The 14,548-nt window shown below is 46.2% G+C and overlaps 1 protein-coding gene across 1 annotated transcript in view; it reads left to right on the forward strand.

Moving 5' to 3' along the window:
* The window catches only part of SH3BGRL (SH3 domain binding glutamate rich protein like), a 38,302-nt gene that overhangs the window by 20,476 nt on the left and 3,278 nt on the right, over positions 1-14,548 (forward strand). The window contains exons 2-3 of the mRNA XM_054214921.1: positions 6,925-7,110; positions 10,680-10,760. Of these exons, the coding sequence (XP_054070896.1) occupies positions 6,925-7,110; positions 10,680-10,760 (267 nt within the window). The remainder of the gene's footprint in view (positions 1-6,924; positions 7,111-10,679; positions 10,761-14,548) is intronic.

A 14,548-nucleotide genomic window follows, 5' to 3' on the forward strand; every position in this document is an offset into this window, starting at 1 on the left:
CCATTTACAGTGGATGGTGGCCACCAGCACCTCTGAATTTTAAGCTAATATGGGGGGAGGGAAGTCTGGCTTGTTCATACAAATAAAAACCACAAAACAACATTTTATACAAAAAACTGGCTCCTTGAATATTGCCGTAAAACCAGAGAAAGCTCTGAGGGAGGCCAGGACCAAGCCTGCTCGGAGGTGTTGTGTCTCTGAAGGAGGTCCTGCTGTAGTGTCCTGGGGGTGGAGAGCAAGATTAGGAGGGCCAGCAGGAATCTGCGACATTTAAATGCATAGCTGAGCTGCCATGCTGTTTAACTCCTACAAATTATGTTGTACTGGGAGGCAAAATTATAAACGTTTTGCAGCTAATTTGCAAGTATTAGCTTCTACATTAGCAACTCACATGAGGAAGGCATTATCATTTTAGAAAATAGATGACAAATGTAAAAAAACAAAACCAAAACCCAAAAAAAACCCCGGCTTTTTTTTTTTTCATTCCACAAAGTGGCTGTGAATAGCCATAGTGTTAGCCAGCCACTGCAGCAGAGGTGGCCAAGTCCTAAAGTCACTAGAACATAGGAAATAAACACTGCTTCTAATGGACGTATTTAGCTTTATTTCTCTTTGCCTCACTGGCTGACTTCTTGGGCTGTGTAGCGCTGCCCCAGCACCAGCCCCAGGGGCAGGACTGGTGCCCAGCGGGTGTTTTTAGCCACCCAGTTTGCCTTCTTGTAGGGGCATGGTGGGAGTGGGCTGGGGCAGGGTGCGTGGCTCGGTCCGTGAGACGTCCTGCAGCAAGTTAATTTGTCTTGGCAGCAGCACAGCATTCCTGCTGCTGCCCCGCTCCCTCCAAAGAAAACCACTTTTTGACTATTTTCACCTCGGCTGTGAAAGGACGGCGCTGCTGGCTGCCACCGGAGTTTGCTGAAGATTCCTTGTGCTGCGCTTTTCCCGTTGGCTGTTTAAATTTGAGCTTATCAGTCTTCAGAAGATACTGAACCATTTGAAGAACTGATGGTTACAAGTCTGGCTACAAATGTTAGCGTCATCTGGGGAGTTGAACTTTTTCAGCTTTCTGCACAAAGCAGGTACCCCCTGTGATTTAAAGAATTGCCCCCATAATGATGAAACAGTGTGTTTAAAATCATCAGTGGCTTAAAATGGAACTGCTTTAAAGATGTGGCTTTTCCTTATCTAGAACCCAGAAGGCTGGAATTGGAAATGGTAAAAAAACCTTTTAAAGCTGGTTTTGTCTTTAAATTGAGAGGCGTGAAGATCTATATCCATTTTCAGGTGTTGCTTCTCTTCTGTCCTGGTGCTGGCTCTTGTCTGCAAGATTGGGAGAGGCAGCTCAGGCCACACGGTCAGCAGGAGCTGGGTGCTGTAAGAGATCATATAACCCTGGCTGGGAAGTTTATAGGAAATATCTTTAAAATTCTTTTAAATCTTTACAACAATGTATGTGCCATTTAATTGCATCTTTGGGGCGGGGGCAGGGGGGGGAAATCTGTGGGTTTTTCCCTGCGTGGAGGTCAGGACCCACAGAAATGGCAGAGAACGCCCAGTGCCGGGTGCCAGAATGGCAGAGCTGCAGCCGCGTTATCAGCACAGGGAGGTTTGTTGTGTGATCGAAACAGCAGCACTCAAACTGTAAACTTACTTTGGGTTCCAGTGGTCCATAAATAGGTTTCCAAAACATGTCTATTATCCAACAAGGAGTTTATTTATAAACTGAAAAAATAACAAGACTTAAACAAAACACAAACCCGCCTTTTGGCCAGCAGTGCAAACTAGACTATTTCGTATGTGTGTGCCTGTGTATACCAAATAAGATAGAAAATTCTTTGAGGTTCATTTCAATAAAGCATTTAAAAACTGTTTTCTGGCAGTGGGGTAGTGCTGGGAGAAGCTGGCTGTCGGACAGCCAGTTTACAGTCCTGGCTGGAGCTGGGGATGGAGCATCGCCTGCTCGCTGGACCGAGATCCTGCAGCATCGCCCCTGCTTTCTTTCCGTTTATTATCTTTTTGTTGATTGTTTTTTTTTCCCCCAAGGAGTAAAGATTTGGAGGATAAAAAAATATTGAGTCTAAAATGCTGCAGCATTTTCTGGGAAGTTTTCTGCCCACTTTGGGGTTAAAGCTCCATTTTTGATGGACTGCGATTTGTTGGGGAACGTCATCCACCTCGACTCTTGGCAGCTTTGATGTGGTTTCTCTTCCATTCCTGATGTCATTCACTGATGCAAGTTAGACCCTTTTTCCTGTGAGGATGGTGAGCCCCTGGCCCAGGTTGCCCAGAGAAGCTGTGGCTGCCCCATGCCTGGAGGGGTTCAAGGCCAGGTTGGACGGGGCTTGGAGCAACCTGGGCTGGTGGGAGGTGTCCCTGCCCAGGGCAGGGGGTGGCACTGGGTGGGCTTTAAGGTCCCTTCCAACCCAAACCATTCTACGATTCTATGATCTTAGAACAGTAAATTTAACTTCCGATGTGTATCCAAGTGAGGGAAATACTTGTTCATAATTCTTAGCTACTCATTTTCATAATGTTATTCTGTGCATGTGCTCTGTTGGAAGCTTACTGTTTCATGATTGACTTGTAACTGGAAAGGAAGAAAATCTTGATACACAAGGATATCTTAAAAAAAAAAAAGTCTGCTAGAACCGTCAGCCTCTAATGGTGCTTATATGGATTTTGTATGCAGATTACAGCTTGGTGGTGAGACTTCGCCTAACTGCCAGTAACTTGCCATAAAGCTATTTCTGTCTCTGGAACAGACATTGAAAGCCAAAAGCAAGTGAAAATAGATTCATTTGGCTAAACGTTTCCTTTCAACATTACCTTAGGGCCGTCAGCAAAAAGTATAATGTTACCACTCACCTGAGTAATTTTAGATGTTTTTCCCCCAAGAATGCCCCGAGAAGCATGAGTCAGTGTGTTCAGGCTGAGAAACCAGGTGTGTGTTTCTGGGGTGAGGGGTAAAGGCATCTGTGAGCAAAACTGGCTTTCACGAGGTCATTCTTGTTCCCCCAAGCAGGGCAGCAGTGGGCTCCAGCAGGATGTGGCCCTTCCTCTCGGCAGTACTGACTTCTGCTGCTGCCACGCCACCTCCTTCCGTCCCTCTGTCTCCATCCCACCTCCACCCCTGGGATTTTGCCCCATCTCTATCCATGCATTTTGCTCCATCCCATCCACTCCGGCCTACAGCCTCTTTCCTTCCTTGCAGTTGTCTACCCATCCCTGTCAGTGACTTCTCTGTCATTCTTGTGCTTCTGTGTCTATCCAGGAGTCCTTCTGCCTCTCCAGTGCTGGTCCCCCAGCCTCAGGACCCTGCCGCAGCGGCGTTGCTCTCAGCTCCCCGGCTCCTGCACTGACTGTACGCGCGTTCCCAGCTCTCCGCTGGTGCTCTCTGCCCTGCAAAATGTGTCAGGAGCACTCAGTATAAACAAGGATTTTTGTGTTTGCAAACTGCGGTTAGCTGCAGCTGCCAAGCCAAAATAGCTTTAGACATGACAGTTGTTTGCATAGGACGAGGTACGGTATCTGGAAAGGCGCTGGCCGGTGTCCATCCCCGGTTAGGCAACTGGGAGAGGTTTTTTGGGAAGCGAGTGCTGTGTGTTGACAGGCGCATCCTGAAGAAAGGCTCCTCGCTCCTTCCCAAACATGGGCAGCAGGAACCATCTTCCAGGCTCTTGTCCTGAGGAGAGCATATGCCCTTTCGAGTAAGACAAAATACCCTGAAGTGGCAGCAGGCGTCTCTTGCTCTATTTTAGGCGCTTCCTGTGGTATTCCGGCGCCTGAGATTAATAGAAGTTTTCTAAATAAAATCCCATAAAACAATGCAGACTGGCAGCTCAGTGTCTGTTCTGCCAAGCGGTTGGTGCCATATTTCTCTGGAGCATTTAATGCTCTTGTGTGACTGCTTGTCACCATGGTCGGAAGACTTGTGTGAGGAGCTGGGAGGAAGACATCACCTCTCCATCTTCCAACTAATTTTTTTTAATTTGGCCAGGAGACTAGGGTTTCAAACTAATATTACTCATGCATCAACACCAGCTCCTTGCTTTTCTTTACAGTTCTTTAGAGTATTACCTCCTTTGACCACAGATGGATTGAGGGTGGTACAGAGACCAAACTGCCGTGCTTGCCTTCCACGTTGTGCCTTTTCTAGCAGAAAAACCACATTTCCAGCTTTGCTAGCTCTTCATAAGCAAGCAGAGAGGGTTATCTGCTGAGATAGCCCTTCGTAGCCGTGGTTATGAACTTGGGATCCAATTGTGCTACCTGTAGCTGAAAAAAACCCCGGAGACTGTCCTTGCTCCATGAAGCTGGGAGAATGAGCAAAAAATAGAGCAGAACAGGCAATGTGGCAGCATAGAGAGATGTTTTGCATACTTATGTCTAAGAGGAACACTGTATTTAAGTTCATATCATATGAAGTAAGTAATGGCAGCATAGGGTAGCCAGAGGCATTTTCTTCATGTTGAAGAAGCATCTTCATGGCTGAGATAGTCCAGCCTTGTCAGACGGGGTAGGGAAGGACCGGGCTCTGCCTGTGAAGGCGTCGCACTGTGAGACCCAGCTGAGATGCTGTGGGAAACGTGAGGATGTATCTATGGCTAAAATGATTTTAAAACATAAGAGAGTTCTCAGGGGATCAAAATGCTAATTACTGGCAAACTTGGAGCTCTTTTTTTACATGGCAGAGTGTATAGTTTAATAGTAGACTGGGAAAAAACTTAGTTTTCTTTTTTTTCTTAAAAATTCTGTGACATCTCAAAGTGTGTTCTTGCTAAGCAGCAAATTTTGGACAAGTTAAGGACCTGAGAGTAACGAAAACTATCTAGATCTGTAATTTACAAATGGTGGGAAATGGTTAATTAAAATGTAACTAGTTTGTGGAAAAAAATTTCCATTTATTCCTAGGTCACTATGTTGCCTTAGATACCGACCACTGGCAAAGGAGTTTACAATTACAAGGACCTTTCCCTTATTTTAGTCCTACAGAATTGTTCTTGAAGGAAGTGGTAATTTTTTTTCCTCTGAGCTGTATGACACGAGAGAGAAAAACCTCCCCAGACTGCTCCCTCCTGCCGCGACCCCTGTTATTAAAGGCAAGCGAAGAAATCTCTTGCCAGTAGATTCGAGTCCGCTGAGAAATGTTTTTCTATGCAGCCTGTAACATGAATTGTTTCCTCGGGGTGGTATTAACTTGTCCATTTTTATTTATTTTTAGCGATGATGAAAATTAGCTAATGCCCAGCGCTATTCTGTTTAAGGGTACAAGGGTACTTGCGAGTGGAGTTTACCGGCTCCTCTGCCGGCACGTTAGGAGGAATTACGTTGGCTCTTGCAGCCCTGCACAGCCAACTCGCCCGCTGAAGCTGGGAGTGCTGGGAGCACATTTTCCCTCCATCAGGAGAGCAGGGTTGGTCCCTGATGCAGAGGGAGATCTATTTATCCAGGTTTTTTTAAAAACAAACCACCCCACCCAAGGTCTTGTTGAACCTGGATTGGTTCCCCATCGTGCATCATCGCGCAGCCAGCGGCAATGGCTCCAAAGGAGCTGCTAAAGAACAAGTTGCTGGATGCTTAAAGGCTGCTGAGGCATGGGAGACGCCGGGTTCTGTGCTCCCAAATTGCACCCTTCCAGGGCTGCACTTTTCCGGCACTAAAACCTCACGCCCTCCCTCCAGCCCCTGGTCCCGCTGCGGGGCTGTGCGAGCCGGGGCGCAGGCACCATATTTGGCTCCCGGCTGGCTGTGCCCTGACCCCGGCGCTGCTCGCCTGGAGCTGCCGGTTTTCCCTTCTCCGTATATGGAGAGGCTGCTCGGGAGAGCTGGGGGCTGACCTGAATTAGAAGGAGTGCAACATCTGTATGAAGCCCTGCTTTTGTTGCACTGAGCTAATTAGGTTAAAGCCAGGCCTTGGACTGTTTTTTTAGTGAAGGGAATAATTTGAAGAGAACAAATTTGCCATTAAATCCCATTTTTTATTGTTTGCCAGGATGCGCATGGTTATAATTTCCTTTATGGTGGTAAAGTCATGCAGAGGAAGAACAGAGCATAAGCAGAAGATCTCTGTATCAGGAAGTCAATAATTCATATATGACAGTAATAAAAACCATCTTTCCTGTAGAAAGCCAGCACAGTCTTTGCCGCACAGATCCTGCGTTTCACTTGGGTGCTGTGTGAGTGTGCAGAGGAGGGGCTGCAGCAGGTGTGGGATCTCATCCAGCCTGTGCAGTCAGCCCTCCGAGAGTTCTCCTTGAGATGAGCAGGGACGGGGGACGCGGGGTCGCGGCTCTCCAGAGTCCGTACCTGCCGCCGCTGAAACCTGGAGCAGAGCAGAAGAGGGGGTTTTTCTGTCCAAAGAAACACAAGCCAAAATTGTTTTAGGATCTTACTGTTAACGATGACTTTATGAGATCTCTATTGGGAAGTCCCTTACAGCGAGGCGTGTAGCCTACATGAGGAGGACAAAAACCTGGACTCTGGGAAGGGTGTGTTCAGCCTGTACTTCCAGGGGCATGAAGGAAGCAGGTTGTACCTCAGATGTCCCTCCAGCAAACTTCTCTGCACCTGAAAAAACAACATTCCCCCAAATTAATTCTGAGGCCTGGCCAACAGCCTCTGCAAGAGGAGTGCTCGCACCTTTGCCTTTGGTTGGAGACCTTTAAGGTTCACAACTCTCACATGTGTATAGGTGCAGTGTCTTTAGACTTCAGCCTGTTCAGTTACATAGGAGCCAAGTCAAGGCTCAGATATGACTCTTTAGAAGATACTTTTTTATTCTAAGACTTTTCTTACCGCTTCCAGTTTCAACCTGTTTTACACCCCTTTGTTTCTACATTGAACCAGAATTGCATAATCAGCAGCAGAAAAAATGGTTTGACTGATTTTGTTTCCTTTTTCTTCCCCCCCCCCCCGCCTTTTGTGACAGATCAAAAAGCAGCAACAAGATGTGTTAGGTTTCTTGGAAGCCAACAAAATTGAATTTGAGGAAAAGGATATCGCTGCCAATGAGGAGAATCGGAAATGGATGCGCGAGAACGTCCCTGAAGACAGCCGGCCAGCAAGCGGGAACCCCCTGCCGCCCCGGCTCTTCAACGACAGCCGGTACCTTGGGGTAAGGAATGGCTCCAGGTCTCCATCTCTGCTTGTCCCAGTCCTCTTACTCGCTGCCATAGTCTATGCTTTGCTGTTGTGATCAGCAAGAAAGGACTTGGCCAGCTGTACGTTCAAGTGTGCCAACTGTGAAGGGCATCAAAGGTGTTAGACATTTACCCCTCCTCTTGGGCTTTTAATAATAATTGGTTAGAATTATAGAATCATAGAATCATAGGGTTGGAAGGGACCTCTGGAGATCATCTAGTCCAACCCCCTGCCAGAGCAGGGTCACACAGAGCAGGTGGCACAGGAACGCCTCCAGGCGGGTTTGGAATGTCTCCAGAGACGGAGACTCCACCACCTCTCTGGGCAGCCTGTGCCAGGGCTCTGCCACCCTCAAAGGAAAGAAGTTCCTCCTCATGTTGAGATGGAACTTCCTATGGTGAAGTTTGTGCCCGTTACCTTTTGTCCTGTCCCCAGGCACCACTGAAAAGAGCCTGGCCCCATCCTCCTGACACCCACCCTTGAAGTATTTATAAGTGTTGATAAGATTCTTGAATATTTCAGTTCCGCCACAGAGGACAGATTAGAATTTGGACTTCCTGATTCTCAGATCATTGTGCTACTTACTGGAATGACCCTACCACCACCTTTAAGTGTGTATATATTTTTTTTCCCCTGTGTTTTTTTTCCCTCTTACGGCTCTGAAAGTTTACAGGGTTTTTTAATTCTCACGTTCACAATGATTGTGAACTAACACTTCACAGAAATCTGGCACTGTTGCACCAGCCTTATGTTCTGCAGCAAATTCAGAGCGCTGTTCTGTCTACGTGGGGTTTGCTGATACGTGTGGATCCCAGATCACTCCGTAGTCTGTCAATCTTCTAAAAGAAGTGCCCATATGCAGTGATGTCTGCCATGACCATGTAGCAGTTTTCTGATCCTTCTTGGGATCGTTTTTTCTGTACCGCTTGCAAAATGAAGGCTGTTGCGGTCCACTTACTCCAATGCCTTGAACAGATTAAAACTCATGTTGCAAATACAATTCCTACTTGTAATTATTTTAATGCTTGATCAAAAGTAAGTTGCCCTGCAGCACTTCTACTCAGCAGGCCATGCTTGAATGATTATTAGATTAACTTTTAATTTTATTTTTAAAACTTAATATCTTCTGAAAAGAGCTCACAGTGTGCATTCCCCTGGTGCTGTGTGTTTGTTTCTAAGTCGTTTTGCAGCCTGGTTCTGACCTGCAAAGTCTATAACTCAGAACCTGCCAGTTCTGGACCTTTGTGAGGCGATTCTGTGGCTACCGGCAGAAATTATTCTCAATGTGCCAGGATTTTTTTTTCTTGCTTGTAATAAAAGCAGAACTTGAAACAATATCCACAGCGAGATAATGTACCACTTGGCTCTCAAAAATTTTACTGACTGGTTGTGACACGGAAAAAGGTTGTTTTGGAGTGACGTAATGATCAATAGTTGTGTGCAGCTGAAAGCTGAGAAGGGGCAAGTCAGAAAGAGTTGAAAATCTGTGTTCAGTTACCTCTCTTTAAATCCAAACAAACGAAAAAAGAGGCAAATATTTCTGTACCAGTAGGAATTCCAGCTGCAACAGTATCACCTTTCTCCAGTGGTGTACCAGAGCTTGAGGGATGCAGCCAGGTTACTGCGCGGTTGTCCTTTATCAGTGAAATGTTGCCAAACTTCTGCTGCATTGCTGCAGCTGTGCAGCAGCACAGGGCTTTGCTACGCTGTGGTGTGGGACAGGAAGAGAAAAAGCTCTATGCACCTAGATCTGTGTACAGTAATTTTGGGGAGAGGGATATAGATGCTTCAGGCCAGTTCTTGCTGTGGGTTTATTTCATCCCCAAATTTTTGGTTGATGTCACTTTGAACTTCTGAAGTTCCGTCAATTTGTGTAGCTGGATTCAAGTTACTACAGTTTAGCCTTTAGGAAGGTAAAAGTTAATTCCGTGCCCACATGCTTGAACCTCTTTATGTCTTTATCTGATCCATCTCAGGCATGAACTTCCCTGTTTGTTTCATCTGATGCAGCATAACTGGCAGAGTAATGAGCAAATTGACTTTTATTGGCCTGTGCACAGCAGAAAGGCTGTAACTGTAGATGCCGTGCAAGTTGGCATGAACCCTGCTCCTTAGTCACAGGCATTCCTTTCCTGGTAGATGCTACAAAGCAGACAGCCGGACTATGCACTAGCAAGATAAATAACCCCTTTGTTATCAAGCAGCCCCAGTACTGTCAACAGAAGGGCTTCAGGGAGGATTTAACGTAATCATACACATTTTTATCAAACTAGCACCCAAATGCTGCGTGTACAAATCGAACAATAATGTGACATCCCTGATCTCTAGGCAGTTTGAATCCTCTGTTCCCTGTACTTTCTTCTGTTCCAGATGCCACAGCCTCTTCTTCGAGCTTCCCCTGCTCCGAACATGCTGCTATTTTCAAACAGCATTTGCTATTTCTTAGGCTTTTGGCTACCAGACAGACAAGCATGCGAAGCAGCGTGCCCTTAATGGCAGCTCTCTCCCTGACTTCAGCCCGAGACAGAGCCTGCTCTGAGCTGCTGCCTTGCCTTGGGTCTCTCAGCCAGGACTCCTGCATCAAAACATTCCCCAGTAAAGCTGGAGAAAGCTGGTGCTGTTGCTTCAGTTAAAAAGGGAGAGAAGGAAAGTCATAGGACAGATATGTGCTGAGTTTGGAAATGGGAGTGAGGGAAGGATGTGGTAACTCGGACGACGGTGGACTTGCACAAACCTTCTGGGTGCCTTTGGTCAGTGTTTGGCAACTGCTGTTGCTGAGCCACACTGTGGGCTTTTTGCTTGCTCTTTCCTAACTTAGCAGACAACGGAGCTGTGGTGTTTGTACTCCATACAGCACTACCTTCTGCCTCAAATGTAAAAAAAAAAAAACCAAACAGAAAAGGAAGCATGGTTATTTCTTTTATTGTTTCATTGGTTTTCCCGTACTTTTCTTGGGAGGTGGCTGTGTGCATATTTAGAGCAAGTGTAGTGCAAGGAGTACAATGAATAGTCCTACCTGATTTCCTTCATTTGCATAGACTAATCATTAATGGGAAACATGATGGGAAAGGATGTACTCTCAGTTTACAGGTTTAAATTTAACTTTTAACAGGTTTAAGAGTTAATGTCCATGGTTGCACAGTTGCTATTACTAACCAATAATTGGCAGTGGCACCTGTGGACATCAGTGTTTCTGATGACAAGGTGCGGGCTCAGCCCGCTCCTGCAGGAGGGACATCCATGCCAGACCAGTGACAACTGCCTTGTGATGGAGGCTGTCCCTCTGGGAGAGGCGGAAGCACCTCACAGCAGCGTCTTTTTGCTACAGATAGTGAAATTCCCAACTTCTCACTTTTCAGACCATACAGTTTATATGGTGTTAATGCTAATGATAAACATGTCCGGTGACACTCTGAATTTTGCATTCGGACACAGGAAGCAGTTTGCTCTGTGTGGGTTGGGTAATGCACCAAGTTGAGTGACTGTTTCTGACGATTCATACTTCTTTTGTTTCCACCCCCCTCCCTGACTCCCATGGTGAAGGACTACGAAGCTTTCTTTGAAGCGCGAGAGAACAACGCGGTATATGCCTTTTTAGGCTTGACTGCGCCACCTGGTTCAAAGGTAGGTGTGCGCATTTCTCACAGTAAACCACAAGCTGTATTTTACACCTTGTTCTTGTCTGCTCATAGTAGGATATTTTATGTGTTCTGTGGTTGCCCCAATCAATTGACCTGCTGGTCTGATACTCAGGCTCCAGAGACTAACTTCCAGGCTTCAACATCACAGCAACAGGCCAATGCCATGTTCCGGTTTCTTTGGAGGGTGCTGTGTTCCCTGGAGGTATCTTCCTCCCCCTCATTCTACCAGAAAAACTCAGTGTTTGATACAGATGCTCTTTTGGTATCCTCACTGCGGAGCCACCCTGCTCTTTTTTAAGTTAATGGAACAGCTTTTGTTGCTTTGAAAAGAAGAGCAGGGTCAAGTTCTTCACTAGTACTAATTGTCTCTTACCATTGGATTTTTTTTTTAATTGTACACGCTGGGAACAAGTGAAAGAATAGTTAATATTTGCACTGAAGAGTGCACAAGAAATCTAGATGAAAAAATTGTCACAAAACCAAAGAATTCTTTCAGTTCAGTAAAAAAACGTTCTCTTCTTCTTCTATTTTTTTTCCTTATCTTTTTTTTCTTTTTTCTTAATTCATTCATGTGAAGTTTTGATGAGATTTTTGTCCTAGAAAATACCTTGAAACCAGAGTCACTGTTTTTGAAATAATGTGGTCTTGCTTCAGAGTAATTTTTTCCTTCAGCTTGTTATCTGAAGCCTTGTTTTCCTTTGCCAATTACAAACTGGGTTGCTGCTTTGCGGATGCAATGGGCTGGAATTCTCCTTTTGATTTTGATAGGATAGGACAAGCCTGCTTTATACGTTTCACTTGACAGCAGCAGGATCCTCCAGGTCACTTCCAGCTTTCTTGTTCCAGTGGATAAACACGCCGGTTCCTTTCAACTTTTTTCATGTAAGAGTTGAAGGTCATGCTGTGCACATCACTAAGAGACCTAATTTTAAAGATGGATGATGATCCATCAGTGGTGAGCGTTATAAGCTGTGGGTCAGACTGAAGCAGTTTTGGGAGCCACACTCATTTCTAGCAGTAGCTCCGCTAATGTGAATGGTGTAGTGAGGAAAAACTCTGCCTCGTACAGTGAGTTGCAGAGAGCGAAACCTGTGATATATGCCCCAGCATCGTGAGTTGCCGGCGTCAGAAGGCCAGCTGCGCGCAGTGCGATAGTCATGTAAGTCTTATTTAAGTTTCTTGGAGCATCTGCCCAGCGCTGCACAAAAGAGTATGCAGGATGGAGCCAAGGAGCGAGAATGCAGCCCTGAGACCACAGGATGCAGGAAAGCTCCTGCATTTCCCCTCGCGGCTGAGATCTGGGAAGCGCAGTGGTACCGGAGAGCAGTTGTTGCCATAATGAATCAGGTCATCTGTCTCTGTAATGTTTATGAACATCGCAGCTCAGTTAACCTGCCAGATTGCAGAAGCAGTCTGCGTGGCTGCTAGTTGCTCTGATTCTGTTCTGAGGGATGCTCTGATTCTGTCCTCACCTAAGGAAAAGGTGGGTTTTAAAAAGGAGAAATATAATGCAGTTGTACTCTGCTGAATTTTCATACTGCTTGCTTGCCCCAGCTCGGAGAGGTGCATTTAAGTTGAGGAAGATAACCTTTGCATAAGTGACCTTGTACCCAGTGTATTCTGCTGTTGGTCTGACTTTTGGTATCCGTCCCACAATTACATGATGTCAAATCAAGCTGATTGCCCACTGCTGAAGAGAAGAAACTGATTTGTAGATGCTGAAATTGGCATTTACAGCATAGCTGCATGCAGCTTGGATATAATGCTGTAGTTAATGACATTGCAGCTTTGTATGTCCCTACATAAAATGGAAGGAGTCTGGGATCACCCTGTGTGTGATTGCAAGAGAGGACCTTGACAGCAAACCCCCATTAAATGTCATCATGTGAGATTTGGAAGTTAGTTGACTCCAAAGTCCAATATTAATGCTAAAGAAGAAGGGCTTAGAAGTGAGCGTGGGAAATGGAAGTAACTCTTTACTGAGCCCTGGTGGTTCGATTTGTGCTTTGGGCACTGAGAGTGCAATTGGACCTACAAACCCTGGGAAAGGTCGGCGTTCAATTTATCTTAAATAGTCCTACTTCAGGCAATAGGGGTGGCTTTTAAAAGGAGAGAATTTTGCGAGTTACAGGCTGTGGTTAATTAAGGACTGACAACATGCTCAGTGAGGGGTCTCGAGGGAGAAATAAGGAACAGTATGGAAGAGGGATAGCGTCAAATCTGAAAAGCTGAGCCTTTCCCAGGTAACTTGCAGGACCACGCCAAAGGAAATGGAGTTTGACCTTCAAGACAAATAGATCAGCATGTTCTCTGAGTCATTTGTACCCCCTTTCCTGGAGATGAGGGAAGTGCCTCTCCAGCTTACCACTGCCTGTTTTGAAGATAAGTACTTTGTCCTGCATTTTTTGGCAAAAACCCCCAAAAAGCTAGATGTCACTTCTGTAGTGGCTGTGACTGGTTAATGGAGTTGTTACAAAGCCAAGGGAACCGTCTCCTCTTTCTTACCATTCAAAGAACCACTTGTCTTTTAGAGAATATCAAACATCCTTTTTTTTTTCCAAGCATTGTAGTCCTTTTTAATCTTTCCTTCATTTTTCACCTGCCTTTTCCGCCATGAACTGATAGGATGCCCTCTCACAAGCCGCGTGGGCGCACGGTGACGTCCCGGCTCTGCTCTGTGACCCTGCGCCGTGCGGCCAGAGGAGCAGAGCGCAGCCCGGGAGCGCGGCAAGACCTGAGCCAGCGTCCCAGCAAGGCTGTTCCCACGCCCCTGAGTTAAAAGGCAGCACAACGTGACACGCTCGGGCAGACAGCCAGGAAAACCAGAGTGATCCACCACGTCTAAGATAATGGAGATATGCGTGGTACTTCCTGCCCTGCAGGCCGGGGTCACCCACCGCGTCCCCTCTCTTATACAAGTCTTACAGGCTTCTCAGAAATTCCCTTCTTAGTCCTTCCTCGTCTTGTTTTTCATTCGTTTAGCATACTGGCTCATGTTAACAATGATGTTGTTGAGTCTGTTATCGTCAGTATTTCTACACAGTCACCAAAGCAAACAACTCCATTACATAAAAGTTGCATTTAGCAGATGTCAAACTTTTTCCTTCAAACTAAACCATGCTGTCCACCCTGAAGTGCCGCAGCAAGAGCACTGTGACTGTTCATCTTTTTGTAGGCCATGTTGCCGCTAACAGGTAATTAAATTAACCTTCAACCAAAAGTACACTTGTAGAAACCATCTTCAGAGAAAAATTCCTTTTGCATTTCTTCTGCTGTCATTCTGTTCCCATTTGTGACCACCTTACAAAGACTGAAAAATGCAGGCGATTGTTTTTTAATGTTCCTTCTGAAACGTACTGAGAATTAGAGGGTAACTGGTATGTCTGCTGAACTGTTCCTCCATAGGAATGTTTTCATGTAGCCAGAGGGCACCAGGTCTGTCCAGGTCCCTTGAAGAGCTGTGGGTTGGCAGCCCCAGGCTTGGAGAGATGGTGGTAGGCAGGAGCGGTTCCCGAGGAGGACGTTCCCGCTGGCTTCCCCCCAGCAGGGAGCTGGGATTACTCAGCAGCACCAGTGCCAGGACTGACCCGCTGCCAGCCCTGGGACGGAGCCACGTATGGGTCGAATGCTGGAGCAGCCCCGAGCTCCGACTGAGGACTCGCAGGCTGCTCCGAGCACCCTTCTAGAAGGGAAGAGCTAAATGCTGGCCTTTGGTCGTTCGGTAGGGTTTAGTTCAGAAAGGAAATCGAGTCTCTGCTGTGACCTCTTTTT

The sequence above is a fragment of the Rissa tridactyla genome, chromosome 9 (assembly GCF_028500815.1).
Source record: "Rissa tridactyla isolate bRisTri1 chromosome 9, bRisTri1.patW.cur.20221130, whole genome shotgun sequence".
Taxonomy (NCBI): Eukaryota; Metazoa; Chordata; class Aves; order Charadriiformes; family Laridae; genus Rissa; species Rissa tridactyla.